The 27,849-nt window shown below is 37.8% G+C and overlaps 2 protein-coding genes and 2 non-coding genes across 4 annotated transcripts in view; 3 read left to right on the forward strand and 1 right to left on the reverse strand.

Moving 5' to 3' along the window:
* The first annotated feature begins 5,836 nt into the window (after positions 1-5,836).
* LOC117140041 lies at positions 5,837-11,167 on the forward strand. The gene is made up of 5 exons (XM_033302777.1): positions 5,837-5,998; positions 6,127-6,188; positions 6,800-6,977; positions 7,136-7,368; positions 10,166-11,167. Exons 1-5 carry the CDS (start codon positions 5,979-5,981, stop codon positions 10,945-10,947), a joined length of 1,275 nt encoding a protein of 424 aa, XP_033158668.1. The 5' UTR covers positions 5,837-5,978; the 3' UTR covers positions 10,948-11,167.
* A 98-nt stretch (positions 11,168-11,265) lies between these two features.
* On the reverse strand, positions 11,266-11,337 carry Trnad-guc. Its single transcript has one exon. It is a non-coding gene; the product is annotated as a tRNA-Asp (tRNA).
* A 137-nt stretch (positions 11,338-11,474) lies between these two features.
* Trnad-guc lies at positions 11,475-11,546 on the forward strand. The gene has a single exon. It is a non-coding gene; the product is annotated as a tRNA-Asp (tRNA).
* A 1,512-nt stretch (positions 11,547-13,058) lies between these two features.
* The window catches only part of LOC117150744 (semaphorin-1A), a 121,587-nt gene continuing 106,796 nt past the window's right edge, over positions 13,059-27,849 (forward strand). The window contains exons 1-2 of the mRNA XM_033317781.1: positions 13,059-13,499; positions 14,419-15,109. The gene's annotated coding sequence lies outside the window, so the exon portion shown is untranslated. The remainder of the gene's footprint in view (positions 13,500-14,418; positions 15,110-27,849) is intronic.

Here is a 27,849-nt window from a genome sequence, read left to right on the forward strand (position 1 = left end):
TTTATATGAAAAGATAAACACTTTTGAAATACTATGCTCAGAAACTACCAAGTATATTTAGTCCACGCAACCGTTTCTGTTTATCATGCCTTTTGACACAATTTTGATTGATTGTATATATCCCCACGATTAGTTTTTGGTCGTTAACATTCCCGAACTCTTCCTTTCGTCATGTCATATCTAATCTACAATCGTAGACAGCCGAAAAAGTGCTGTTATCGTAATAAAGCCATACGCTTCAAAATCAAAGTTAGTCAAAAAACTTTCGAAATCGGGCGAGTTGCATTTGCCTTGCAAACGGTGTGGTGAGGAGAACCTGCATTATCGTCAGACGAAATAGAAATAAGTGCTATATTATAGCTTTAGTACCCGCGCTATATGGTCGTGAACAATCAAGTGATTACTGATAAAAATTGAAGCAAATGGGTTGACAAACAAAATACTTGGCAGGCAGATTTGGACGAGATAAGTGCCTATATATATATATATATATACTCTATATATATACTCTCAGTGTATTTTAAGGAAGCATCTTGAAAGGAGGAACGTGCTCCGAGTGAATGATTCAAGTAAAAATTACTTATGAGACACCCGTGACTCACTCACCTGAAAAACAGACAGTGATACAAAATCGCGGAACTGAAAAGATCACAATGAAACGAGGATCGCCTACATAAATTGCATTCATTCATAAAAAAGTACGATTTAATCGTTCTAGCCGCATTTAGAAGGGGAACGTAATGTCATGAGAATCTGAATTCTAGAGAAACAGATTCAGATTCACGTAGAGTATTTCCCGTTTACGCTGGAATTACTTTTATATTCAGGGTCTTTTCGATCCACTCAATTAATGGGCAAACAATTAAGGGAACCTTTGCTGTTAATCGCAGCTATTATCTCTGTGAATAAGAAAAAAACCATTTTGTTTTAGTGTATTTATTGATTACGGTAAACGTTGTGGAGCAACAAGGTGAAATATACTTCTCAATGGGCGATTTATGGCACTATCTTAAAATCATGCTCGGTTTTATGCCTTAAAAGTATTTAGAAGGTTTAATTTATTAAATACCCTTTAATAATCTTTGATTTTGCATTATCAATTAATGTTGTTTATTGAGCTGACTTATTTTTATACATTCAATTCCGGTTTCATTCATTATATAAAGCTGTGGTGAGAATAACTTAAGTACTTCCCTTTTTAAATTATCTGGTAGCTTAATGGAAAGTATATTTTAATTTCCAAGTGAATGTTATAAATAATCGAATTTACAAGTTATTAATGCTAACAAATTGGCTATTAAGGCAGCAAGTCAAGCCGACGGCAGACACGAATCGAAAATATTTGTGCGGTCCATTACGCTTGAGTTTGAGTTACTAATTCGTAAGATAAACAGAGAACAACGCGTGTGCTCCAAAAACTGAAAGATATTGAAAAAACATTCGAGAATCGATCTGCAGTTGCGAAAACGACAGGGTGCGGAAAGTTTTCGGTTGCCAAGTGAAACTCGACGGCAATGCAGGTCCAACTCGATCGGAATACAAGTCAGTCTCTGATGTCTGATGCCTGTCAAAGCCTAAAAACTGAAACGAGGCCAATGCACGCCACTTGTCGTCTGGGGTTTTTAGTTTGCCATGAACCGATCGGGGCACTATATACATATATATGTTTATAACATACATATGTTCATAACCGCGTTGCAAGTCGGGCTGCGGTTAATGACACCTGGGCTCGATCTTTCTGGGCAGTTATAGAGGCTGATTCCGAGATGCCCGATGCGTGTGAATGATTTTATTTGACGGGTTATTGTAATTTACACTTCAGATTTAAACCAAAAATCAACAGCAAACAACCATCTGTTGATTTTCGAAGCCGGAAAATGCGTATTCAAAATGGTGGGAATTGTACCCGAGCATCGTAAATCAAATTGAGATATTAATACCCCCAAAGTGATAACAAAAGTTTCCAAAATTCTCACAAATACTCCCATAAAACTTGTAAGAGCATTAGAAATGTTAAGTTACTCGGGAATTTTCAGTACCCATATAAGTTATCATTTATTATTTACTTATTTACTTAAATGTAGATACATACATATGTGCATTTTTAGCCTCGCAATATTTCAAACAATGCCAAGCTCAATTAAATGAAGTGGGAACTCGATTTGAATTTCTACTTAGCAAACACACGATAGAAATGGAATAATGAATAATATAATAGATCATGTTGATAAAAATACACGTTTCTCTCCTGCAATGAAAAAAAATTTTAAAAAAATTGAGTAGTAAGCCAACTTTTTTACGCTTTTGAACTTTTCGGTGATTTTCCAGTGAGAGATTCTAGATAATGTTTATTATATTATATATGGGCGTGTACATATATATATTTTACTGCCACAAAACTCGTTTGGTTGTCGTAAAATCTTTTATGTGGTTAAAGAGAGGGAAAGGGTTGACTGACAGGCGTATTAAGAGTTAATTAAGTAAATGCATAAAGTGCAGTCTTTGAAATTAAAACTGCTAAGTTAAAGATTTTCTCCATTAATAGTGCAATAGGAATGATTTCCATAGTTAATCTGACTTGTGGAAATGGGTTATGCATATGAATTTCAGTTTCGTTTTTATTGTAATTTTGTTTGAAAGAATTCACCGCATTGCATGCATCGCTCGAGTGACTCCCGAAATTATACATTGTAATCCGATTGTTATTGTTCGCATTTTCAGTTTTGGTGCTGAATTTGTTTTTCACTCTGTGCGGAAGCATTCGGTCGCAAAGTTTTTACCTGTGGCATGCGATATTTTTCTGTCAAATTACCAAAACAATTCAATTTCGACCCAGTTCAAAGGTCAGGTAAAAAAAGTTAAGAACTACAAAGAACTGCTGTTTGCTTTGTCAGGTTTGCTTAACGAGATATTAATAGCAAACTTTTCACAGCCCATTAAAAAGACAGAGACAACTTAAATGATTTTCGCTGAATGCTTTTAAATTGTTTACCCTAATTAATGACTCGGAAAAGGGTTGGTATATGGCAAATTGAAGCTGACTAAGTGGCTAAGCTTCTGTCCACAAATTATAAATTTTTTCACTTAGCTTCAGCAAAAGTTGTTTGACTTGTTTCAAGGTAATTCACATTTATGTCAAGATAATTTATAATTACAGTTAAGTTTTAATTTATAGAGATTTTTAGTAAGCACACTTTATTCGTTTAGAAGATTGTTCGAAAAAATGGAATTTTTGAAATTTAATGGCTGATATAAATTGAAACAAAAGTTTAAATGTAGTTTGGTTATAATACACTTTCTAGTTAAAAAGTTGTCATAATAAGAAAAATGTTATATGGAATTACACTTGTTTCTGAAATCCCATTAGCTTACCTAATTCCAATATTTCTCCAACCCCCCTCGTGGTGTGTTGTATAACGCCATAACGCCATTCGAATTGGAATGAGTTTCACGCATAAAACGTGTAGACATCAACAAATTGCATTACACGGCTTAAAGTAACAGTGACAACGAAAAGGTAGCAACAAAATGAGTGCTATTCATTTCAGCGCAGCTGATTGACATTCAATTACCAATGGCCCCTCCCCCAACCCCTTTCACGTCATCGTAGCAACTTTAATGAGTGTTGAGCGCTTTTCAATTCAACTGACGTCGAAATGCTTCGAATGCTATGAATGCTACGAATATATCTACGGCTTTATCAAAAGACAAACAATTGATCGATTGTCGCAGCTGGGTCTCACATGATCATGATTCGCTGTGGTCTATGACAGAACCTCCTTTGTGGTCAGGAGGAGCTTACACACGAATGTTTAAATTTCTTTTTTTTTTCGGTGTTAAACATATCTTTACAAACGGCAAACAATTGTTTTGGTTCTTGACACCTTAAGTCAAATCAAATCGGGTAGTTAACTTATCTGCGCTCAGAGATTAGGTTCGTAGAATGAACTTGGAGATAAACCAAAAAAGAGGTCTGAGCAACAAGAAATTGTTAAGCTGGCGCAATAAAAGTAGTCATTAACAAATTAACTAGTAATTTAAGGCTATAAAATTTTATAAAACAAAATAATAAACGTTTTCATCTGCACTGGATCACTTGGTTTCACGGCTCAGTTTGTTCAACTCTGTTTAGGGAGTTGTCCTTATCAGCTCGTTTGAATTCAATTAGCAATCTTTTGATAAGAACTTACAAAACTGAATTAGTAATCTATTGATATGACTTTACAAAACTGAATTTGCAATCTATTGATAAGATTGTTACGAACAGAAAACGCTGATAGCAAAGAGACGAAGCTTGTGAGTAAAGGAGATCTTTCGTCAGCCCAAAAGTATGCTTATTGGGGAACCTTGGGTGGATCCACACCTCACACCACTCAACGTAAAAACCACCCCCTCCCACCCACTCACCTGTGCAGAGAATGTGGCCTCAATTTGCAGAAGCGCTTATCGTTCAAAGCGTTAAGTAAACGCAGGCAGGCAAACACGAGTACATGTGTAGCGAGGTTATCTTCGTGTGTGCACGGTGCAAGTTTAAAAAGTTTCAATTACTCCACCAACACAAGCCCACACTCACAGACACACACAGCCAGAAGTGCAAGGCTTGAGCAGGTGTCACAATACTGCAACAGGTTACAGTGGGACAAGATTAGGCCACATTGAACTAAATTAGTCCATGCTTGACACGTTCATTTTAAATCAAGAATTTAAAATTAAATTGTTGCATTTTACAAATGAAATTTAAGCAAAGTATTCAAGAGTCAAATTTATTATTATTTTCTTTATTAAACTTATTAAAATTAACACTGTCTATAAACTGCGCGTTAAGCTCCTTGAATGTCTGCGAAATAATGCGAACGGAATTTAAGCTGAACGGCATAGAATGCGATAACGGTTGCTCATAAATTATAAAATATTCTTGCACTTTTAATCTGATAATGTTGGGGACGCGCCTCGCCACCTGACCCACGGTGCACAAGAGAGCGCCAAAAAGAGAGAGTTGGCGCTGTTTAATGGGGAGAGCAAAAGAGCGCCTAAAATAGTTAAAAATTGTCGCAAAATCATCACTCTCCGGCAGTAATCTATCATGCGCGATCGATCAATGGCTCTCTAAAACTGTCTCTGCCCCAGCCCACCTCCCCCCGCCATGGCTCCACTTGCAGAGAGATGAGTTCATAAAGTGGGTGAAAGAGAGCGTTCTCCAGCAGCTCCTCTCAAATCTACTCACTTTTATCACACACACGTACACTCAAAGAAACGTCAATGGAAAAATTATTCTCATTGAAAAATGAAATATTTCGTTAAATTATATTATTTAACAAATAACTAAACGAATCGAGACATATTAAAATAAATTGCCGGGAATGTATTACTTTTGGTTCTGGTTTTACATGGTAAACGTGTCGTATGAGCAATATTTTGGTGCAACGACGCTATTGAACTACGCTTCAATTCAAATAAATAAATTCCGTTTTCCTATAACATAAAACCAAATATTCAAGTGTTATGCTAAACAAGATTTAAATATATTCATAAGAAAATATTGTTATTTTAAAATTCGGTTTATTAAAAATCAAAAACCAATTTCTTGAAATTTAGTAGCGTGTTTCCCTCAGTGTAGAGTGGAGAGCGGGTGGAGAGCGCCATCAGAGCGCGATTTGGGGCCACTTCATGTGCCGATAAAAGCTGTCTCCACACGCTCACCGCTCGCCACTGAAAAAAAATTTCTGGAACGAGTCACACGCACCGCACGTTCCTCCGCAGAAAGGCAATAAAAACAATAACAACATAACTCGTCCTCGTCAAACAAATCCGAATTTAATTTATTATTCCCAAACAGAAATCATAAATTAATCAAAGCATTGTTACAACACAACAACGATTTTCGGACTCGGATTCTCTTCATTTTTTATTCGGGCGGAGAGTAAATAAAGTCAAGAAAGCAAGAGGAAGAGGAAGAGCGGTAGGGAGCCAACAACAAAATGTGCCGCTGCTGTCAAAAGTGAGTAAACGCTACGAATTCCCCCCTCCCCCCACCGCGCTTGACAACTTGCTCCGCATTCGAGCCAACAATTCACTTGGCTAACACACATTCCGAATTGCCTTTTCTTTACCCATTTCCATTTGTAGCTGCTGGGAAGATTTCTACTGGAATTGCTTCGAGGAGCGTTTCTGCTACGACGAATCCATCGGTAAGTTTTCGAGCTACTTTGATTTGGGCAGTTGACGGATACGGATACTCTGGTTACGGTTACCTGAAATGAGTACGAGTACTTCGGCTACTGCCACTCAAATACTCACTCTCTTCGCACGCCACACGCACGCACACATACACAAGAAACTAATAAGATCTTGAAACGCACAATGCTACGGCGATTTTTGCGCGATTTAACGTGTTTGGCATTTGGAATCGAGTACGAGTCGTAAAAGGAAAAAATAAAACACAAGCAGATAAATCGGTTTTATGGCACTTTTTGCCAAACTTGCATATAGGGTATCTCAAAAAGTTTCGCTAAAGTAAGCTTCGGCAAGTTTTGTTTACATAAATGTTAGCATATAAAGAAAGGCAAAATAGTTTTATTATTTTAAATAAAAAAATTAATAATAATAAGTACTAAAACAATGTTCGAGTGGTGGAGTTGGACTTATAGCTTAGATCAAATTTTCTTTCCGTAGAAGACTCACATTTTGTTTGGAAATGAAATTCAAGAAGAGAAGTCTCGGAAGTTTCTGGAATAAATTTGTTTATAAGACTACTGTTTTTTTTTTTACTTATTAATTTCTGCTCTTCTTTGCCCCTCAGCCAACTACAATCCCGAGGAGGACGAGGACTACTTGGCGTCCAGGAAGAATGGCCAGATCATTGGACGCATACAGCCGACATCGGCGGATAATAATAATTCGCTGACGGTGCCGCAGCCGATTTGCGATCAGCCGCAAATGAGGCAGGGCAACTCGAGCTTGGGCCTGAGCCTAATGAGGTACTAATAGATAGATCAAATCCCGATCCAGAGATCGCATTTCGCACTTTGTTTGGTTGGCGGGCGATTAGCGATTAATTGGCATGCTCGTGTTGGCTTGCTGTTGGCCATATCAATTGACATATAACCAATATCTGCTTTCTTTGTGGCCCTTTTAGCGCCAAGATCCACGAGGAGGACTATCGTCGGGAGACACAGATCAATGTGCCCAACCTGGGGCCGGAGATACTGGCGGTGTTTGCCAACTCGCAAATATTCCAGGACCATCAGCCCACCAAGCTCAACCGGATCAGCACCAAGACCTATTTGGCCGGAATCCATTCGCCGAATCGTGAGATGCCGACAACTCCGCGGCTCAGCGATCAGGATCGATTGCTGCGACGTCTGGAAGGTAATGATGGCCCCAGTGGTGCACACACCCCACTTTTGGGTGGTGGTGGTAATGGTAAAAGCAGCGGCAAGAGCACCCGCAGCAGCAGCATCGTGTCCAGCGGTGTGCCCAAGGTCAAGTTCTATCTGAACTGAGAATCGATGGCATCGATGGGTTTTGGGGTTCAATGGGTACTAGCAGTATTTGTGCCAAAGATTGAGGAGCTCTCGCTATGCGGATATAATCAATGGGAGAGTGACCAATATCGCCAAAATGTGACTTAATATTATTAACTAATTAGCTGTAAGTGTTGCTACACAATATTCGATAGAGACCGCAATGCCAGTGTGGCTGGCATTTAGTATTATCTATATTCCTAAGTAGCCTAGCTTAAGTTAACTTAAACGTTTACTATTTAAGTCTTAATTGTTGGACCTTGTAATTGTTTAGTCCTAAGCGACAAAAAGCAAACAGTATGATTTTCATAAAGTTTTTAAACAAAAATTTCGCTTGGTTTTCACTTTTACGCTTAACATCTTTTATATATATTTGAATTGATTGACTGACTTCATCTTGAGGTAAAAGTTCTGATTAATACAACATCGCATTTTAGCAAATTATTTTGTGCACTTTGAACAATTGCTTTGTTTGTCAAGTTGGCATTACTCAACAGCTTTTACTAATTGCATGGGACTGGGATCGCTTAGTCAAACAAATTCACATGCTAAGCTTTCCGTTTTTAGATAGATTTCTCAGAAGTGGTTGAAATGATTTCACTGAGAAGCTACGAAAATCAAAAACTAAAAATGGAATCTAAAAAATGCACAAGCAATATTTGAACAAATTTTGAAGACGCTATGAAAAGCAAATTTCATATTTGCTCAAACAATTATTACAAATTTTGCAATCAAAATTTTTCCGCAGGCTTGACTTACAATCCATTAAACCGATTTGACTTAAAAAAAAAAGAAATTCATTCATTCGAACCTCCAAACGAGGAAGAGCGGAAAAGAACAAATCTGGAACCGAGTCCAAATTTAATTAACAATTTTATTTCTCAATGACGCAGACAGCACCTTAAGGTACCGGTTCCATCTGGAGTTATAAAAAAAAAGAAACATATTTTGCTGCACGTCACACATTTGTTATCACAATCGGGAGCAGAGATAAAAAGATAGCCGCCAATTGGAGATGATTTAATGGGCTTATTAGGCCTGCGCCACTGATTTATCGCAATATTCGCAATTTGGTTAATCACATCGATCAACTTATTCCACCCAAGCCATTCCATCAGCAAAACGAACCCGAACGCAATTAGTCAAATTTTCGACTTTCTTATCGAGACCATAAATGAGTGTTAACAGCAAATAAACACACATGGAATATGAATATTTCTGCACATTTATGTATTTTGTCCAAAATACACGTATGTGTACTTTTTTTATAGATAAGAAACTCGAGCTGGTAATCAGTTTTATTTCCTCAGCTTTTCCTTAGCTGATAAAAGTGAAGAAATCGTCAAATTTGTAGCACTTTAGAGCTGTCATTTCATTCTATAGAACTCATTTATGAACTCCAAGCAAAAATGATAACTTATATACATATATCATCTTCACTTGTTTTAGTTTAATTGAAAAATAATCAATACATGAGTATATCTATATACAAATATATATAGATCTTTTCAATTGCAATATTTAAACAGCAGGTGTTGTATGTACCAATATTTAACAAATCGTGTTTAATTGATTGTATGTTGGAATAATCTCAGGTTTCATTTCGATATATAACAAAACATTAACAACGATCAGTGCAAAATTGTACAATAAACAATTAATAGCCCAGTTTCGGTGAATTGTCATTCAAGTTTTATGCACGGGACTATTTTCATTTTTATTTATACTTGTAAATTGTATTGTTATACGTGTGTATGATATCTTAACTACATTCACGTAGTCATCACGTTCTGCTGCTAATGTTGGATGACTTTTCCGATTCGCCAGTCGAGGGCTCCTGTACGTTTATAGCTGCTTTGTTTTAGGTATTTCCCCATCTACATCATATTATTTCGTCAGAACCTCATACCTTATATATTATACCTTATAAAGCTGACGTTTATTGTCGGGAGGCTTGAAGATACTAAAATCCATACGTCATCTTTTATCGTTTAACACATTTTGCTTTTTTCGAAATAGGATCTAAGTAGTTTTCGATTAAGAAGTATTAAGCAGGTAATTAAATTATTTCATAAGTTTCTTTACATATTTTTAAATACTTCTATAGTAGTATAATCTTAAACTGCAGCTTTATTTTATCTTACTTTTATATTTATTTTTACAAACAAACTATGAAAGCGACTTTACTAAGTTTTGTATTTGACAAATGCCTTGAAAGCGCATGAATGCATATTACAAGCAAATGGGTTTGATGTTAGAGGTCAAATTAAATTTATAAATCTTAAGAGTAAAGAAAAATTAAGTCAAAAGAAGGCAAGAATAAAAAATCTATTAAATTTACTATAGAACTAGTAAGTGAGTTCCGCCTCTAAAATTTCCATTTTAGCCATTGTCGAGGGCTTCTTATTATCTGCAAATATCTTTGCTATCTGCCATGAACTCAACCCTTATCTTGTTTGCCAACCTTTTATGCGTCTTACTTGTCATCTACTTTTCCAACTCCTCCAGAGATACCATTGTCTTCTCTGACAGCTGGCTAATTAGGGTACATTGAGTTCAGGACAATATATCTAAATAATATTGGGTTTAGTCACTTGCAAATGCAGAACACTTCTTAAGATGAGTATCCCTTCTTTTTGCAGGAGATGCCACTGATGCGAGAACAGGATCGACCGAGAAGCGGATCACCTTCACCCTGGCTCCCAGTTCCGCCGAATGCTCGCCGTCGGGTAGCCAAACGACACTTACGCCCAAAAAGTTCGAGGCCATTGCCGAGGAGGAGAAGGAGGACGACAAGGCCGATGAGGAGGAGGAGGAGATCATGGAGGAGGTCGTGCTGCGACCTCGCCTCATCGACCGTCATCCCCATCTGCTGGCCAATCCCAGTGGCCTGACCACCACACCCAAGCGGATCCTCCGATCCGCCAAGAGCGTGCCGCACATGAATGTCCGCTCGTCGGCCAGTGAGACGGATATATTCTCCATTAGCGGTACGATGACCGGAAGCAGTCAGATCAGCATGACGCCGGAGGTGCCATCGATATCGTTCAGTAATCTGCCGAAGAACTACGAGGACACGCCCACCATCGAGAAGTACAGGGTATCGCAGAGCCTCTATTCCATTCAGACGGCGAATGCTGCTAGGGCCACACAAGATGATTACTCCATGCCGCGCTACTTCCGTCGATCTGCCATGCTGTTGACCCAGAGCTCCGAGGTCCTGCCCGGCGCCAGTTCACTGGCCTCCATGTCGCCATCGATGGCCTCGTCCTCTGCCTCGCCCGGATCCTCCAAGGACGAGCTGCGTCGCCCAGAGAAGGAGAAGAGCAAACGACTCCAGATGCTGCGTGGCAATCTACCGCCCTTACTTATTCATTCCGTGTCCTTCAAACGAAATCGCGACGAGGGCAAGCAGGTTGACTAGTCGCACTGCAGATACACATATTTATTCGTTAACCACTTTGTCCATGTTTTTAATGTTTTAAATGTATTAGCCTTTAGTACCTGCTTATGCGTTTTCTGTATTATCTTCTAAGCAATGACCTTGTCCAAACAATTCCTCAGTATTCGGATGTACTTCATTTTGAATTAATGATTGATATTACAAAATAAATTGTATTTTACCACAAAAAACAACAATTAAAGAGATCTTATTTAATAAATCTTTATAAAAATCTAAATGATATCAATGTAAACCATTTTAAAAGAAATTAACCGAAAAGGAAAAAAGAAATTTACATCTCTCCCCGACGGGGAATTGAACCCCGGTCTCCCGCGTGACAGGCGGGGATACTAACCACTATACTATCGAGGATGTTATGCGCAACGCGTCAAAATCGGTTTTTCGGTTTGCAGAGTGTGAATGCTTGTTTCAATTTCATCTGTTTCCCATTTTTACTCTGAAGACAGTGCGCAAGCTCGAAAGGGTTGTTTGACAGTCGGCAAACAACATCCTCGATAGTATAGTGGTTAGTATCCCCGCCTGTCACGCGGGAGACCGGGGTTCAATTCCCCGTCGGGGAGAGGTGTACATATATTTTTGAATATTTTTTATTGTTTATTTTTAAATTCCAATTACTTTTTATTTTATTTTTTAATTTTATTATTTCAGTAAAGCAATACATGTTTTAGACCAACGAATTAAAAAAATTGCACCCTATTGCTTGATAAAACGGTAAGTGAAATATTTTTGTTGAACTAGCTTACCCAGGAAGTGATATATATATTTATAAAAATGATATATAATTATTTTTCTTATTAAACACGTTTCGATCTTCGGGTATATAAGTTTTGTTACAGGGTAACTGAAAGCAGAATCAATTTAAATTACCGCCCAGTATGGCAGCACTGGTTGTAGAAATTCCCACTGGCAACGCTAGTCGACCAGTTTTCATTCGTATTGGCGTGTGTGTTGTTTGTACAACAAAACATTCTGGTTGTTTTATTAGCAAGGTGCTCATATAAAAACATAAACAATATATTTCGTAAAGTGCCCTACTATTTTATTCGGTTGTGAATTAAACAAGTATGAACAAAAAGCGTGTTCGAGTGAATTGGTTAAATTGTAAATTATAAATAAAGCAATACATATAAACGGCCGGCAAAACAGAGAGCGCGTTTTAAGAGAGAGCCTAATAGGAAAAGAGTAGAGCTGCCAGGTTTCAGTTAGGTACCATAAAGGTACCAGGTACCAAACGTACTTATTGTTCGAGCAGTTTTAAAACTATTTTTGGTGACTAAAACTGTTTTCTGATTATAGAAGTGTTCTTCTTATATTTTTAATTTTGTTTCATGTTTTTTCTACACGTGTCCCCAGATTGTTGATATTCAAAATTCGTACACAAACGCCCTTGACAGGCGCAGTCTCACCCGCGCCCACTGAGAGCGGAACGATGGAACGTTCATTAACATTATTTATATTTTGTTTTTGAAGTGAAAAGCATTCTAGAAACTATGTATTTTACATTCGTTTTAAAATATTCATGATTTCCTTGAATAAATAAATAAATTATTTTAGGTGTTGCGAGGGAGAATAAGAATTAAAGAGGCAGATTTTAGTGAGGGGAGTTTCAGTTGTTGAGAACAAAATAGTGAGAGGAGAGAGTTTATTGAAGAGAGCCTTTCATTTTAAACATTCTCTTAAAGCTTGTCCCTTCTAAAGGACACAAGAAACTAATATTTTTATGAAATAAGAAACGTACCGTTTATGTGTATTCCAATTTCGTTTGAACAAATAAAAAAGCTCAGCTCAAGTCGTTTGAGTAATTTTTAAAAAAATGTTATAAATATTTTTTTGATGTTTTTAAATTGGCCATAGAAATACCATATTTTATCAATAAAATTCAGTAATATTATCGACATTATGCCTACAACTTTTGTATTAATTTTTTTGTAACACGCACTTATTTTTTTATTTAGGTCAACTAAATAATTATCCTTATTGTTTTTTTTAATTTGCATATTGTTTGTTGACCAGCTGTTAAGAGAAGAGAAGAGAGAGAAAAAGAGAGCCAAAAAAGTGACCGTTCGCGACATCGCAGATAGCTCTGGAAAACGCACTAACGCGCGGAAAATGCACTAGCGCCAGAGAAAGTGCCATTTGAGACTGAACTCTCTTTCGTGCGAGTTCCCAATTCATTCGAAAATTTAACGCCCGCGCTGCTGCAGCGCGTAGTTGCTCCGGTTGGAAAATATTTGAAAACAGCATTAATAAACAAAAATATTGGATAAATCGCCGGAAAAAACGCAGCATAAAACGAAATTTGGTTTCTTGTAAAAATATTGTTTTTCAAGATAATTTCTTGTATATTTCCGGATATTCGACAAGGATATAAATGTATCTTTCGCGTTGATAAACAAATTCCAGCACCGCAACCTTTGTGTCGCGCAATTGTGAAAAGTGATTTGTCCATTGTGTACATTAATTAATAAATTGGTAATTGCTCAATTTAGAAACATGTGCAATCGAGTGCTAGTGTGAGTGCGTATGTGCAACAATAATAAAGCCGAAAATTGTCCAATTGCAATTGGCAATCACAAAAAAATTGGAATATTATGGCACATTAGAATAAGAAAATAACGAAAACCGTGTTTCCACCCAAAGTTTAGGCCGCAGCAGAGCGAATCCAAAAATATACAATTTCGGCAATTTTTCCACATATTTTTCATTGATTTTTCGCCATCCTGCGGGTGTGAGCGAGAGGGCGAGAGAGTTGGAAGGAGAGCCAGGCTTTTGTATTCTGTTTTGTGAACGTTTTGGGAATGGAACGGTCCTGGCTCTCGCTAACCCACCCTCCCTCTCTCTGCTGGATTATCCTTTTTATATTTTGTTTATTTCTCTATTTTCCTGGCCACGTTTTGTGCACCATTCGTTTCGCTGCATTTCATTCTCGCGGCGTTTCAAATTGACTCAGAGAGAGTGAGAGTAAGAGTGAGAGAGAGCAGCACTCTCTTATTCTTCTTCGCTAAACTCACGCACCCCCCGCATAATGTTTTTCGGCTCTGTCCTGTGCCCCCCATTCGCATCTCTCCGCAGCGCGTTGCCAACCGAAAAAAAAACTAAAGTACTGTTGTCATAATAAGAAATTTATCAGGAAAAAAGTTGAAATTGTAAATTACATGGGATTTTTAATAGGTTTTAGTTAGGTTTCAATTTATATTTCTAGACGTACTTTCATATGTGTAATAGCATAAATTCATTCAATAGTGTTTCATATCGTAGCAAATATTGATTTTAATTTAAAAAAGCCCTACATAATTTAAAAAAGTCTGTGAAATATCTGTGAGATGTGGTTCTATGCCAGAAATTTGTGTTCAAGATAAGCTCTCCCTGCGGCCATAACTTTTGATTAGGAAACTGAAATCTAATCCAGTTTTCCTTCTCCCATTTCCACAGTATTTAAGCCAGAAACAAAGTGAATAAGGCAAATTTGAATACAGAAAGCGAATAAACCAAGGAAATATGCTCAGAAAACGCATCCGTAGCCTACTTATCGCATGAAGAACCGGTACCGTTAACGGATAATCGCCGTCGCGTTAATTCGACTCCTGCACCGCACCGCCCCGCCCCCCTTCGCCGTTTCGTCTGTTCATATATCCGATATAACCGTTATCGCGCCCGTGCATCTGCGTCTGCATCTGTGTGCGTGAGTCCTTGTATCCTCTGTACATATGTACAATATTTGTCGTCGTCGTCGTCGTGCATCGTTGTTGTTGTTCTTGCTGTTATCCTATTATTCATCGTCGTCCGCTGGCATTAATCTGCGTATAAAGTAAATATAACAAATTTGTGTTCTTCGGTGTTGTCTCGTGTAAGTGTCTATAATTTGTTTAAGTACGACAAGCGATCGGTGCGAATCAAAAAATTCCAATTCACCAGTCTGTGTGTGCGAATCGATAATCGAGCTATCAGAACAACCACAACAACAACAACAGCAACCCAATCAATCGATCAATGTCAGCAAACAAACGATAAACAGGACTCGCTGGGACTAATCAATTGCGTAATCTTCAGAATATTTTGGATCCCAACGTCCACGGAGTTTCAACTTTTGAACAATTCATTCTGCTGGACAGTTTTTGAAAAGGTACGTTTAGAAATAAATATCTAATTAAATATAGGTAATGAAATTCAAGTGTCTCATTTTTATAAAAATAGTCATTTGGATAAAGATTAATCGCAGGAAATGGTGAAGCTAATTTTGTGGAAAATCAGAACGTATTTTAAGGTAGATACATAGGGATGTTCAAAAATTCATTGGCATTAGTCTCGTTACCTTCAGCTCCCAAAATTGTTTCTTTTTCCACGGGTTAAGTGGATGCACATCGGTCGTGCCGGGGGAATATCTATATTTAGCGCACATATTGTCCTTTGGCCACGTTCTAGGATAAGAAAGGACATACCTTGGTGGGAGGGGTCAGCAAAAGTCGTTCTTAATATTTGCGTACGCCGCACACACGACTGCATGAGTGCGAAGGGTGTGGGCATAGGACGAGCCTCATTAGGACGAACCGAAAATGGTTGAAATGCACTTTTGCAGACAGATACGGATACGGAGTATACCCTCGGACACACACAGCAGGAGATATCGGAGCTCAGACAGAGATACAAAACGGAGCGATTTCCATTTGAAATGTAAACAAAGCACGCTGATACCCGCACAGTGGAGCCGATGATTGGACGGTCGGGAAAACAAAGGCGAACCAAACACTTAAGATTCGGCTACAGTGGGAACCACAGAAAAGGGACACCGACAGCAAGTGATTTGGAAATGTTGATAAAAATGTGGTAGCTATTAAGTAAAAACATAAAGATGCCAGTTTAAACAATTTCTAAGACAAGTTCTTAGGTTGTATTTGAATAACTAAAACTTTATTAATTTTAATACCCAAAAGAGGTGTTCTTAAGTTGGTTATCAGATCTTTTTATTAGTTTCGATACATTTAAACATATAAACAACTGAAACACTTCATATGAATTATCTTTAATGTGCCCAATCCCTTAAGCACCTACTCATTGACACGCAAGCTGAAAAAATAGAACTAAATTTCGACTCTGGAATCTGATTTAGTTCTGCTTCACCCGCATTTATGTCTGCATTACTTAACCGATTTCACAGCTGTAATCTGTTCTTTTCGTATCTGTGATTGCCTTTTTTTTTACTCTCGTTTCGTGATACATTTTCGATTGTAGAAATGGTCTTCGTCATCGCTTTTGATAGCTTTAATCTTTTAATCGCTTGCATATTTAGGAATTTGACAGAGAGCCATCTACGCTAATCCACTGAGATTAGCCTAATGGGATGTTGTTTCTCCAGTTTTATTTCCCCAGAATGTTTCATTTTTGTAAATGGTCACTTCTTGAAATGTTATTCGTAGTTCTTATGGTAATTTGATTTCCCCCTCTCATGGTAAACGACATATCTGTATCTGATAAGAATTGAGATACAATTTATGGTCGTCTTCAAATTCTCTGTTGAATTTTGAGCTTAGACACGGTTTCTCTTATTAAATTTTCTACGCATTAATCAATTATCTTTTTGCTAGTAAACTATATTTGCTTCCCATGGTGCAAAGGCTGGTGTGAGCTCAGACTGTGGTTTAGATGACTGTGGACTTCTGGCTTTCAACCTCCTTTGCCACTCCGCGGCCCATTTCACATTCTCCTAGCCAAGTATCTAATCTATGTATCTAAGTATAACCAAAGAAGCCCGTATGTTTTGTATTATGTTACACAAATATTTAAGCTGCCTTAAGTAGATACAACGAAACGCGTTCAAGATACACAAATATGTGTAGAAAGAAAGAGCCAAGGAAAAGCGCAACAACAACAGCGCCGCGGAAGGAAAAGTTACATTTCAGTTAAATGTGCGGGTGCTGAGCTCAGTGGGTGGTGCAAATCCCCCATCTATCCACCAAACAAAACTAGAAAAGCCAAAGTCGTGCAGTAAGTTATCACATCCGAAGAAATTGAATGAGCATACTAGCATATAGATGGATTAACAGGCAAATTCAAACTGAGTTGGCCAGCAAAAGTGCTGGAAAAATAGCCAGAATATAGTTATACTTATTAACTTTGCTGGCTAAGATGAAAATAAATAAATTTAAAAATTAAATACTTTAGTTTTGCAAGCTGTGACATTACTATATGATTATCACAACATAAACTGAATATTTTTTTATTGAAGTATATATTTAAATGGAATGGGATATTTAACCTACGAGTGATTATTGTATAAACAATATAAACATCACTGACTGAACTCGGTTTCTTTGCGACTAGCTAACTGGTTCGCAGTTGGCTGTTTTGGTAGCACTTGGACTGTTTTTTTCCTTTTGCCATGTTTGCTATTTGTATAAGTTGTCTACCGATACAATTTTTCCTCGTTTTGTTATCTATTGATACGCATATCGTTTGCCATTTGCTATTTGCCATTCGCTATTTGGACCCCCAACTCCAAAGCGATTCAATTCAATTTCTACGATTTCATCTCGACCAGACTGCAAGTTGGCAATAGGAGCAAAAAGTGTAGCGTCGCATCCATGAGATACATTTTCTAGACATTCCGAAACAACAATGGTGCCCATGCTTATGCTAATAAATTTCAATAAATTCATGAATTATTTTACGGCCTAAATCTTGCTCGTTGGTTCCCCATGCATTTGTATCTGTATCTAGTGGTGTTTTTTCCCATTTTGTTGCCACTGTAATCTGACTATGATAATACGCAGTGCAGCTAGAGCTGCTTTTACCAGAATTTATAGCCAACAACACAGAGTGAGATAAATAAGGAAAAAACTGAATTCGCTTCGTTTTTCCAGATCCGCGCTGTGGGCGTTTTGTACTAATCAAGATACACGAGTCTAAAATGTTATTTTAACTCTTTTTCTCCCCATGCCCTATTTTCCACTCGTATCTTCTATTTTTTCCAATTTGCCTGGAATCATGATTTATCTTCTATTGGCAAGGAAAAAGCATAAAGTTTTTATTTAACTCTGCAATTGGATTGCTGGCATTATTTATCGACATGATTTAATTATGAAAAAAACCAGAATGTTAGATTACATTACAAAGAAAATAATTTACTTACATTAATTACAAAACCAATCAATATTGGGGACAATATCAATGCTTGTTATTTACCAAACGAAGGGAATTCGGTAAAGAATTTCATCGTTTATTTGATTATAATCATTTTTCTTTGTCAGCCCTGCAAAAATGAAATGTTGGTAACAAAATAGTCGAGGAATTTTTGGACAAATAAGAAAGCAAAGTAAACACTTCTAAATAAAGGACAGAGAAAAACAAATAACGCAGCCAAGGTAGGAAAATAAAATATTCCTCGCCTGGCGTGTTGACCAAATTAAGACCGCAAGTGGCTGCCTGGCTGACTGGCCAAAATGATTGATTTAATGACGGTATCATTGACACTCAATTCGAGCTCTGCTATCTCGGCCACACCCACCATGGATTCGGAAAAAATCGGCAGATGGCAGGGACAAATGGATTTCGCTTAATTAAATCCAAAAAAAGAGAAAACAAAAACTTGATCTATTGATTTTTGCCGCAAAAAAAAAAGAAAAACAACATAAAAGTCATGTTTATTGATAACGAATTGTATACTTTTTGTAAGTTTCACTTTATATTAATGTAATCTAAACGAACGTGAATGGCAACTTATGTGTTCTTAAATTACAATAACACTTTTAATACTTAGCCCGCATACAAAATCATTGGACGCACAAATTGGAATTTGTTAAGGAGCACAATAAAATCGCAATTAAAATTTCCACTTAATCTAAAATCACTTGCACAATAAAAACCATGAATATATAATTAATTTATTAATTAAAATATTATTAAAGCTTTTGCTTTAAAGAGCTTCTCCCTTGGCCCTAATACCGCCCTTCTCCCCTCTCCATCGACACTTTTCAATGGCCATTCGCGTGTGAAAAGTTAATTGCAAAAAAAAAAAAAAATAGTAAACAACAAAAGCGGCTATAGTTCTTTTTATGGCACACTTTTTAATGAACCTATTGAATTATATCAGTGCGCTTCCGTTCAAAAATTGTTTAATAACATTCTTTGTTTATGATTTTATGGCAAACATTTTTGCTGTTGAATATTACAAGAAAAAATATGCAAGCTTACTAACAAATCAATTTCGTTATTGCTGCTTGCACTAAACATTATCTACTCTATTTTATTTTTAATAAAAAGCATTAGTGCATACTGGTTTTTAGTTAAATCAGAAACAAATGGCGAAATTGCTGGTACAGAATTCGATCAAATATTTATGTCCATTGAATTGCTAATTAAGCTGAATAACTCTCACAATACTAAATTAAATTGACAAATTACCTCGGTGTGCAAAAAAAAAAAATTAAAATGAGTGCCACATTCACACTGAAAACCACATGAAGTCGAAAATTTGTTTACGTGCTTGGTTAATTTTATTTTCCTTAATTTTCCTGATGTGATTAAATATTTATTTACTTTTACAAAGATTGAATGATAAACGAAAAATTCTGTGCTGTTATATTTTTGTATCAATTGTATATATTTATTATTTATATTATTTTTATTTGCTTGAAGCATGCTTTTAAACGCGTCTAACAATTTTGATTAAAGTCCAAAAAGTGTTATTACTCTGATTGCTATTTACTTTTGATTCACAAACTAAAGGCAGCTAAAAAAAATATATATGCCAGAGCGTACATAACTTTTTTTTATTTTAACGTTCATGGAATGTTTAACGTGAACAATTTAGTTATTATCATGAAAATAGCAAACACGTATAAATTTTGCATGGGCAGAAAAACGGTAATGGTTTAAAAAAAAATAGTTTCGAGTGAAAAGCAGTTAATAATTTGAATGGCTGATGTGGGTGGCGTTGGGTGAACCTGCGAAAACTTCGATAAAAAGGCTCAAAATAAATAAACGCAAATGCACAAACAGCAGCAGACATACAGAAATTCGCGATAAAACCATAAAAACCAGAGAACACAAATTTCCAGCAATTAAAAATTCAATGTTTGCCATTTTTTCCTGCATTCATTTATTTGTACATACAACATGCATAGAGATACATATAAATATATATATATATATAAATGGATGCCTATTTTTTGGGATTTCTTCTACATTTGCATACAATTTTCATGGCATTTGTTTTATGTTTTATGCTGGGTTATTATTTTTAGTCCGCGATTTTCCCTCCGCTTTATTGATATTATAAATTATGGTTGGCGCGAATTATGAAAAATCCTTATGCCCATTTTTTCCATCATTTTTCGCTCGGTTTATGCGTAGTTTAATTTTTATTTTACGATGATACAACGGACATCCTGCAGTTTATGCTGTTTTTAATCTCAGCTAAAAACTGAAATATGAAAGTATTAATTTTGTTGTTAGGCGGCGGTTCCATTAAACTGAAAATAAAACTTAAAATTTAAACTTATTATGAGTATATATTAATAGAAGTTTTATAACCTTATAAGATTTGCAAAACCGCAAAAAAAGTAGCTTTGATTTTTCGTCTAATAAAACTTATGAGAAACCCGAATCTGGTACTTGAAATTAAAAATGTTTTTCAAATCCAAAATAATGAAATGTTCAAATGAGCAGTGCAAATATGCTGTAGAGCTCTCAGCGAACGGAAAACGAGAGGACGAAGGACTCATTCGCCATTTGGCACAAGCATCATTAACAACAAACCTTTTACCAAAAAAAAGGGGGTCTAACCCTCTAAAATAATATATTTCGGTAATGCATACGCGCATTTGCATTCGAAATGGAGAATCAACCCCCGAAAAAAGAAGGAAAGTCTGGTTTTGGGTTCACTCCGGTTAAAGTGCACTCAACGCCGAAAGTTGCGACAGCTGCAAATTGAACTTTTTGCCATCGTTGCAAGGAATTCTTATTCAACAAATTTTTTTTTCTGTTTAGCCCGAGGCAACGCCACCGCATTTAACCCATGAGCGTCCGTGGCGCTTAGTAATTTGAGCGTAATTGGGTTAAGGCTGAAGAGAAAAGCGCCAAGATGGAAAATTGTGTGCATAATACAATGTGGAGGAGGGAGGAAGTTCGGCTTCATTTGGTCTATTTCATCTCAATTAAAATTGAAATTCAAATTTAAATTGAAAATGTAAATTCCAGTCTCTGTGCCGAGCGGCTAGCTATCCTTTTGGCCTTCTAGCTGGCCCAGCAAGGACCAAGTGGTAGTTTTCGTCCTTCGCTCATCCAAGGGAAGCGCAATTTGTTGAGCAAAAGTTATAAAATTAACACTTAAATGCTTCCAGATGTTGGTGCTCCCACTCCAGGCTGAGTGTGTGTGTGGCTGAATGGGCTGATGGATCTGGTTGTGACACATGTTGTGCCAATGTACGAACCATTAGGGTTACCAAATGTTGCCTAGGCCAAATCTAATAACAATAAATTGAGCTCGGCCAATTTGGCAGGCGAGCCAGCACGTGTGTTAAGTTCTTAACAGTTGCCTTTTATTTAATCGAAGATTTGTAATTTGATATGCCAATCAAAGTTGTGTCAATGTGTAGATATTACAACTATTTTTGATTGGTTTAATAATTAACAGACTTGTTGATCTGTCGAAACCATAATGAATAAATTTATTATAAATTTCGAAAGTTTTTTTTTTTTCTCATCAAGGCTAAAACTCAATTTGCAAAGGGATAAAAAGAAAAATAAAACCGCTTAGCTTAAAAACTTTTCGCTAGCTTCGTTAAAAATATCGATAACCCACGTAATTCTTTATCGCTCGATATTGAAATGTCATAAAAGTCCTTTCCTTTCTTGTCGGAAAAAGGTATTAAATAACTTAACAAATTGTACACAAAGTCCCACCGCATTTTTTGGACTAGCTACTTAAGAAAAAAAAAAAGAAGTAGAAGACTGAAAGGTAGGGGTGGAAAATCAGAAAAGCAGAGAGAAGCCAAAGGAAAAGACGACAAGTCTCGGCGAGTGGGAAACTTTTCTTTTAAAAAGTTACGTACACTGGATGACACTTCTGCTGGGGTGAAACGCGGAGGCGGGTGCGGTGGGCAGTGGAAGTCTTGGCCAGATGTTGCCAGGAAAACATTAAAAGTGCAACGCCGGCGAAAACTTATTTACTTTTTCACATTTCGCAGCACTTGACTGCCCCGCCTGCTTGAAGGGGGCGGGGATGCGGGATGCGGCTTTTCAAGTTGGAGTCCAAAAAAAAACCCCTTCAGCCAATGCGTTTTCCGTTGTCTCATTTCGAAAGAACGCTACACCGAAAGAAACAAGTTGCAATTTAAAAAGTTGCATATGTTTTATGGGTTTCTTGGAGTTGTAGCCAAAAACCTCTTTGTTTTTTTGTTAACTGTTTCGAAATCGAAGGTATTCCCTATGAAATATTCTTTATTTTTCTCAGTGCAGCCTGAAAATGATTCTGATAGCGGGCGGTAGCTGCTTGACAAGTTTGAAATTTCAATTAAATTCATTTGAACTGCGGCCGGACTTCTTGGGGTCGGTCTCTGGTAATGAGCAGGCCAGACCAGCGAAATGGCATCTTAGTTGATGGAGCCAACTGATTGCAATGCGTGAGTGCCAGTCGTTGTCAAAGTTCTGTTGTTAAGTTTGCGGGTCGAAAGGTAAAGCAGGGCGCCGAAAACCCATTGGGCACAGTGGTGCAAAAGTTAGAAATATTAGAGAATAGAAACAGTCATATGCAGTTACTATCTAGCAAGCTAAATTAAAACATTAATGATTTGAAGCCTCATATATTATCCATATTTAAACAGTTTATTTTTATTTTATCCATACATATAAGATATATTTGGGTTTTGATGACAGCTTTCTGCGGTCAAACCCACTGTTTCCGCAATTTGAACCAAACCATTCGAGGCTTATTGCAGTTGGACGGTGGAGATGAGGTCAACGGCGTTGACAATCCCGCTGGCGACAGGAGGTTTCTGGCCAAGGGGATGGATGGGGACATCCATGTCCGAATGTTTTGGGGGGTGTTGCCGCATACCACGATGATGGTCAAGTGCAGTTCGCTGTTGTTGCATTTCTCTGGCGAGGATCGCCAGTCCAGAGCGTGGGCCGAGCAAATTGCGCCGTTGTCGACCAAACGGAAAATGTCTTCATCTTCATCAATCAAAGCCCTGGCATCTGACACTCAAGTCACTCATGCAGTCACTCAGCTCAATTCAATTCCCAGAGACAATGCTGCCCCGCCCCCTATTTCAAGCATTTCAGTGGGTTGTCGTCTTGTTGCTAAATTTCAATTACAAGTGCAACAACTAAGTGCATCAAGTCAACTTTGCTGCCACATAAATGAACTTTCCGCAGCAGCCATCATTCAAAGTGCTTCCATTCATTTTGTGTTTGGTTGACATCGAGAAAGTTTACGAAAAGTGCGATGGGAGTTAAAGATACAAAACATACCAGTGCATATATGCTAGCTCCTTGGATTTAAGATAATGTTGCTACTAAATATTTAAATTCTTTAAAGGAGTTTAGGCAATAACCCATATGATTTTCAAATTTAAGCTTTAACTGCGCCTATTTGTTACTTGTGTTATTTATTGTGTTGTATAGATATACAACAAACCAGTATAGTTTCCTATCATATTCGTTTACATCTTAGTTGTTTCATTCATCTGAGATAGCTTTATGCATCCCCCATAGCTCTAGCCAACCCCCAAATTCGCTGGCATTTGCTTCTGTCAGCAGCTGATATGGTGCGGTTGGAGCCACACCCCCACACTGGAACGCCTTCATCTCCCGCTGTTCGAGCTCAGCTTGGGGTCTGCAATATACTAAATATACAATATATAGTGTATGCATATTGGGTCGTGTGTGCGACCACCAGCCGCATTTCCGCTGAGATACCATATCCCCCTTATCTTCCACTTCCACCCCCGACAGTTGGCTGTCATTTGGCTTGGGATTCGGGTTCTCGAGCGGCTGCTTAATTATTACAGCATAAATTATCGGGGTCTTGAGATGATGTGCTGCCAGAACAGCGGCGAGTATGATTCACTCACTTAATGTAACCCAAAGTCTCGATTTGCATACTAAGAGGCTTTTGTCGGTGGTCAAATCCCCACGAACAAAGCTTCCCCTTCCACTCCCACTCACAATGCCTTAACCCATGGCAGTGCCTTAACCCGCGACTGGTGCAGATAACACTCGCTTACACACGAACACATAATTCCTGGGGCTTTGTGTGTTTGCCGGAATTTATTGAAATTGATTTCGTTCGGCTCTTTTCTTTATCGACACCGAGTCTCTGGGACATTACATTCGATCATTCGATTCCGGTTTTTATACTCGCCCTTTTTTTCCATGTGATTTATTGATTTCTTCCCAACACTAATGGCTATAGGTTGAGTAAGGTTCGTTGGAAGGCATAGAAAGTACAGTGGTTAAAAAACTCTTTGTTACCATAACTATACAAATTTAAATCAGAAGTTGATTGTGTAATGTTCATGGCTTTTACACAATAATTAGATTTGGATTTCAGTACATTACTGGCCCAAAATGTGCCATCGTTTGGCGGAAATTCAATTACAGTTTGCATAAATGGGAGCTCGGAAAATTTATATATGTATATATAATCTTACAATTTTCCTTACCCTCAATGGAAACCGAAATTATGGTTTTCACTTTGCGAGGAGCCACTGTGCTTGCGATTGGCTTTGGTTAGGTGGGTTCGATTCACTTCACTTCGGTTTCGAATGGGGTGTCGGCTTTCAGTTTGATGGTTTGATGAGTGAGTTAGACACATTCGCCTTGTCCTGGGGGTGTCCCTCCTGCGTTTTTTTCAGTCAGTCAGGATGAGTTTGCCGTGGGAATTCGCAATTTCGTATGCAAGATGTGTGCGACAAGAGGAGAGGCTTTGTGATGGATTTTTCGCTTCTTTTTTCTGCGCTCACCCCACATCCTAAGTAAATATGATGGGTAATTTCTTTTTAAAGGTTCTGCGTGGGCCATTAGGGGAATTGCAATATCACCGATGTTTAGGCCGTCAGTCCCAAAATTAAATTAAATTGAAAATGCTCTGTATTCATTCCACCTTTCTTCTGCGTATTCCCACGAGTTGAGCTTTATTTAATTTGGCCCTACACTTTTGTTCTCTCGTTACAGGTAATAATTTTGGGCTCACCGGAAAGTGGCTTTTCATAAAAAAAGGATTCGGGCAAACTTGGTTTACGGTATTGTTATAACTGATTGCTTACCGAAATTGGGACGATCAAAATAAACTTTAATTGGTATCTATGCCTATGTAAATAATTTCAAAATCTGTTAGAGCGAATTAAAGAACAATTATTACTTTCTACAATAACAAATTCAATGGAAATTCTTATCTAATCGGGCTTTCTTATGCCTCGCAAGCTTACTTTTCAATTATTTAGTGAATGACACATGATTTTTTGAGATTCAAACTTGCGTTGCCTGTCTGTCTGCCAAAAAAGTCAGTATCTTTGATTGAGCAAAAAACAAAAAAAAAAAAGAAAAAAAAAATAGAAACAAGGACGAGAACTTGTGAGCTTTTGGAGAAGATGCAAGGAAAAACTCAAGCATTCAAGAAATGACAACAGAAATGTTGCACCCCTCCCCGGCGTCGAATGCTGCCGCCCTCATTTCGCAGTCAGATTTTTGCAAAAACAACAGCAAACAGAATTCCCATGGCACGCGCCGGCGACACTTTCGAGGGGCAAACATTTTTGCAGGGTGGGCGTGTGTGTGTGGGTGGGTGGTGAGAAGCCAAGGGCGCGCGCTTCTTGCATGTTGTGAATTTTCCTTTTTTGTTTGCTACAAAATGCGAAGCGAGAAGAGCGGGGAAAGCGAGGACACGGACATGCCCACAAGGAGGGTAGTAGGAGCGTGTACCGTTATACAAACATTACATAAAAATATTAAATTTATGATGCAATAAAAAAAACGGTGTTAACAGCAGGGAATAGAGAGAGGGGAAAGGGAGGAGGAATCAGGAAAAGCGTGGGCGCGGCATGCTTGTGTGCGTGCCTGAAGCGCCTTGAAAATCGAGCAAATCCAGTGGGGAAATAGAAAAGGAATTAATAACCAAAAATAAGGAAAGGAGCTACCCCTTAAGGTAATCTTGATATAGAAAAAGATGATGTATCTGAAAATGATTTACAAACTAAAGAGTTATGTAAATAGTTTGGAAACGCTCTACTAACACATACCCATTACTTAGTAAACCACTTCTAACTATCGATATTTATTTTTGAACAATTTTCATCGTTTTCGAAAACGATTCGCACATCCGCTGGAATATTTTAATATACTGGTTTAGTCTTTTACAAACTCCATAAAGGACGCAAATACACATATTTTTTTTGTTTCTTTTTTAACCCACGAACACCATTTTCTTTTCCTAATGAGATCATCCGAACGATTTATGCTCAACACTCCAATATGAATTCAAGCGATGTGGCCAACTGAACCGGGCCAACCGGTTTCTGTTAAAGCGGTTATGACATCGACCGACCAACCCGAGAACCAACCCCCTGGAAATGATCCTTAGAGCGTAAAATGAAAAAGGAAAAGTTCTATCGATGTCAACTGTGTGCAAAGCCCTCGAGTCAAACGAGATTAAAGGGATGCTACATGACCGAGGAAGGGCTGTGGTGCCGGGGAGGCAATCGGCGGTGTCACGTACCTCAAACCTTTTGGGTTTTTATTTATTTTGCACTCATCTTCTATTTTGCCGTCTGTCGGCTTACTTTGACTTTTGACAGCCCGCCGCCCCAACGAAAAAGTTGTGGAAATTCATGTTGATGCTCGTTCGCTCCGAGTTTTCGGCCAGCGAAAAGGATCAGACAGGACGGACGGGAATATCGCTCAAAATGTGGGCACGTGCCCCTTCAGCCTTCAAAGCGAGGTCCTTTCGATTGGGCTGCAAAAGAGTTATCGTGGTTTTCATATCGCTGCTTATCGAGGAGGTCAGCAGGATCTTGAAAATATAATAACTTTAATGTCCTGGGAAGCAAATGCTGTTTGCTATCTTAAATTGTTGTAAGATAAGAAAAAGAAAAGTTCTTTAATGTTCTCTCTCGTATTTTATTTAAGCTTGAAGTATGCTGGCGCGAATGTTTTTCAAATCACCTTGAAACTAAATCCTCTCCTTAACAATGGCACCCCTTTAACTCTTCGCATTTGGGAAAATGGGGACCCCACTTTCAGCATTGCATTCACCATCCATCAATTTGCATTTTCCTCATCGCTGGGGTGGTTCGTTCTTTCACGGATTGCCAATTTGCATTCCATATAATGAAGGGAACAACAACTATTATGCAATCTCATGTTGGTCCGGTGGATGTGGAGATGTGTGGTTTTTGGGGTTGAAAGTTAGTAAATAATCGCAAACACGCGACGACTGGCAGCGCCAACAATAATAATTCTCATTCGAAATCTCGTAAATCAATGTTTTTTCTCTCTCTCTACATTCTAATTATGTGATTAAGTGATTTATGAGTTTTTGTGCGAGTTGCAAAGTGGGCGGTGGCGCCACCTCATGCTCGTCCTTGTTTACGGATTCCATTGACCCTGCTCAACATTTTTGCTCCTGCTCGTTTTTATTATTTGTTTGTTGCTGTTTGAACTCATGAAGAGCGAATATAAAAATTTATGGTTGCACTAAACCGAAAAATGGAGAGGCACAAAACGTGTCCGTGACATTTATGATGTGCCACATTGTGAACCTAACTCAAACTCTTCTAGTTACCTCTCATATATATTTTTTTTACTGATCAAAGAGTATAACATAAATTGTTTACTTTTTGAAGACACTTACACACAATTTTTGTTTGT

This window comes from Drosophila mauritiana, chromosome 2L (genome assembly GCF_004382145.1).
Source record: "Drosophila mauritiana strain mau12 chromosome 2L, ASM438214v1, whole genome shotgun sequence".
Classification (NCBI taxonomy): domain Eukaryota; kingdom Metazoa; phylum Arthropoda; class Insecta; order Diptera; family Drosophilidae; genus Drosophila; species Drosophila mauritiana.

Bases quoted from the DNA above. Each gene is read 5' to 3' on its own strand.
- LOC117140041 (XM_033302777.1), top strand. From the start codon at position 5,979: ATGTGCCGCTGCTGTCAAAA. The intron at 6,189-6,799 runs GTAAGTTTTCGA...TTTGCCCCTCAG, and splicing joins CTGCTACGACGAATCCATCG to CCAACTACAATCCCGAGGAG. The intron at 6,978-7,135 runs GTACTAATAGAT...TGGCCCTTTTAG, and splicing joins TTGGGCCTGAGCCTAATGAG to CGCCAAGATCCACGAGGAGG.